This window comes from Helianthus annuus, chromosome 12 (assembly GCF_002127325.2).
Source record: "Helianthus annuus cultivar XRQ/B chromosome 12, HanXRQr2.0-SUNRISE, whole genome shotgun sequence".
Lineage (NCBI taxonomy): Eukaryota > Viridiplantae > Streptophyta > Magnoliopsida > Asterales > Asteraceae > Helianthus > Helianthus annuus.
The window spans coordinates 128,845,489-128,847,783 of record NC_035444.2 but is presented as its reverse complement, the minus strand read 5'-3'; the positions used below and the strand labels follow the sequence as shown (position 1 = coordinate 128,847,783).

General features: G+C 48.9%; 1 protein-coding gene across 1 annotated transcript; it reads left to right on the top strand.

The window, feature by feature from the left end:
* The first annotated feature begins 513 nt into the window (after positions 1-513).
* Positions 514-1,881, top strand: LOC110892832 (proline-rich extensin-like protein EPR1). The gene has a single exon (XM_022139975.1). The coding sequence runs from the start codon at positions 514-516 to the stop codon at positions 1,879-1,881; it is 1,368 nt and encodes a 455-aa protein (XP_021995667.1).
* Positions 1,882-2,295: the final 414 nt, after the last annotated feature.

Genomic DNA, 2,295 nt, shown 5'->3' with positions numbered 1-2,295 from the left:
CACGCTTCCGCAAAAGCCAGGGTGTGACAGCTTGGTATCAGAGCCAGGTTTATAGCGAACTAGGATTCTTTCTCGAGTCTAGACTATGATCACTAGGGCTCTCACGAAAATATTTTGACATTGCATACACTAAACGTCCAGATCCAGAGTACAAAACATTTTTACAAATAAAAGGCATAAAAACTCTTTTTCAAAAATTTGTGGGTCAGTCTTAAAGACTGAGGGAGTTCAGCCTTAGAGGCTGGGGAGGTTCAGCCTTAGAGGCTGAGGGAGGTTCGGTCTTAGAGACTGAAGGGTTCAATCTTAGAGATTAGGGAGGTTTAGTCTTAGAGACTAGGAGGTTGGTCTTAGAGACCAGGGAGTTAGTCTGAGAGACTATGAGGTTCGGTCTGAGAGGCTGGGAGGGTAGTCTAGGAGACTAGGATAATTACTTGTTTGCTTTATTATGACTAACATGTTTATTTGACTTTATGATTGATATATGTGCATATATGTGATTGTGTTACAGACACCATGGTTTCATCTTCAGACACAGGAGTGTCAGACACACTAGACCCCATGGCGATCCTGTCAGATGACGAGATTCCATCAGAGCGAGAGGTCTACACATCAGACACCACCAGCACTGATGACGATGATTTCCAGCCGTTCGCGCTGCCTGACGTCGGAGTTGAGCCTGCTGAGGGCATACCCGCTGGGAATTTTCCTCTTGCGGTGATCCCTACTCCTATACCACTTGCTGCTTTTCCAGTAGTAAACATGCCACTCGATGTCGTTTCTGATGACGACATTGATCTATTCGAGGAGGATCCGCCTGAGGCTGACTATGAGGGCGGGGCCCCTATTGTTGCTGACGGCATTCTTCCCATTGCTGAGGCCCCTGTAGAGGAGCTTCCTGTTGATTCACCTGTCCCAGATTCATTTGAGTCTGTGGCATCTGCATCTTTGCACGACCTGGGAGTGCAGCATCACTCTCCTGACGCCGACCCCGACATGGCGTTATCAGCTGCACCTGCTCCCGCACACGAGTTCGAGTTTGACCATGAGGTCGATGGTGATTTTGATACTGTCTTTCCCCCTGATTTCGATCCTGACCAGGGGATCGAGTTCATTCACTTGGACCAGCCCTTAGAGGCACCCGTAGCTCCTATTGATCCTTTGTTTGACGTCCCTGTTGATTTTGATATGGATCTTGTTGACCCGGAGCCTGTCGTGGCCCCAAAGCCTGTGGTTGCTCTTGATCCTACACCAGAGCATGACCCTGCTCATGATGATGCACCAGCCATTGCACCTCTTGTTGATGATATACCCATTGCTGATCTTCCCATTGTTGCTCCACCGTTGGTGGATGACCCTGTTATTGATGCACCGTTACCTGGTCTCGTGCCGGTATTGTTTGACCGTGCACCTTTTGCTGATCATATAGATCCACGATATGCCGACACCCGCAACGAGTGGATCGATGACGATGACGATTACCCACCGTATGTGCTGCCTGTCACTCCCCCAGTAGCACCCGTGTCTGCACCCACTGATATCCCATTGTTTTCCCCACACACCACAGATGCTCATCGCACTGATCTTCTCATTACGTTCCTCCAGGACATACCGCCACCTCGTCCTGGAGAGGGGTCATCGAGGCAGCCGCCTGTTTCTACTCCACCTGTACTGTCATCACCTTTTCCATTCACATCTCAGTTTCCTCATGTTGCACCACCTACTGCACCATCTTTCATGCCACCGAGCGAGCCATTTTTATGGACTACGCCCCCTATCATGCCATTGTCTGATCCGTATCACCCGTACCATGTTGGGTACTCTACGGAGGACATACTTACATCCTTGATGATACAGCAGGATGCATTGACACGTCGTATATAGGAGTTGGAGAGAGCTACACGACCACCTTGCCATTGTCAGACCCCATTTGCAGCACCGCACACTCCACGTCCACTTTCCCCTGATTCAGACGTCCGTTTCTTGACATCTGAGCAGCAGATAGCATATTTGTTGCGCGTATGTCGTGCTTTAGAGGAGGACTGGTTACATATGCGTCGCTTGCTTTTCTCTCGTTTTCCTCCTCCTCCTCCGCCATCAGCATAGGCATTTTGGTTTGACGCATGTAGGCTTTTGGTGAGAAGACCGCGATTTTGCCGACTATACAGCTTCATGAAGACCGCATTTTGATGTCATGACTTTTGATGATTAGTTTTTGGTTGTTGTAGATGACTAGATAGTTCGGACAAGGGCGATGTGGCCCTTAGTCACTTTTGATGTACGATACAGTTATAAAAC

What these genes read in the sequence shown, in the direction of transcription:
- LOC110892832 (XM_022139975.1), top strand. Translation starts at nt 514, where the DNA reads ATGGTTTCATCTTCAGACACAGGAGTGTCAGACACACTAGACCCCATG.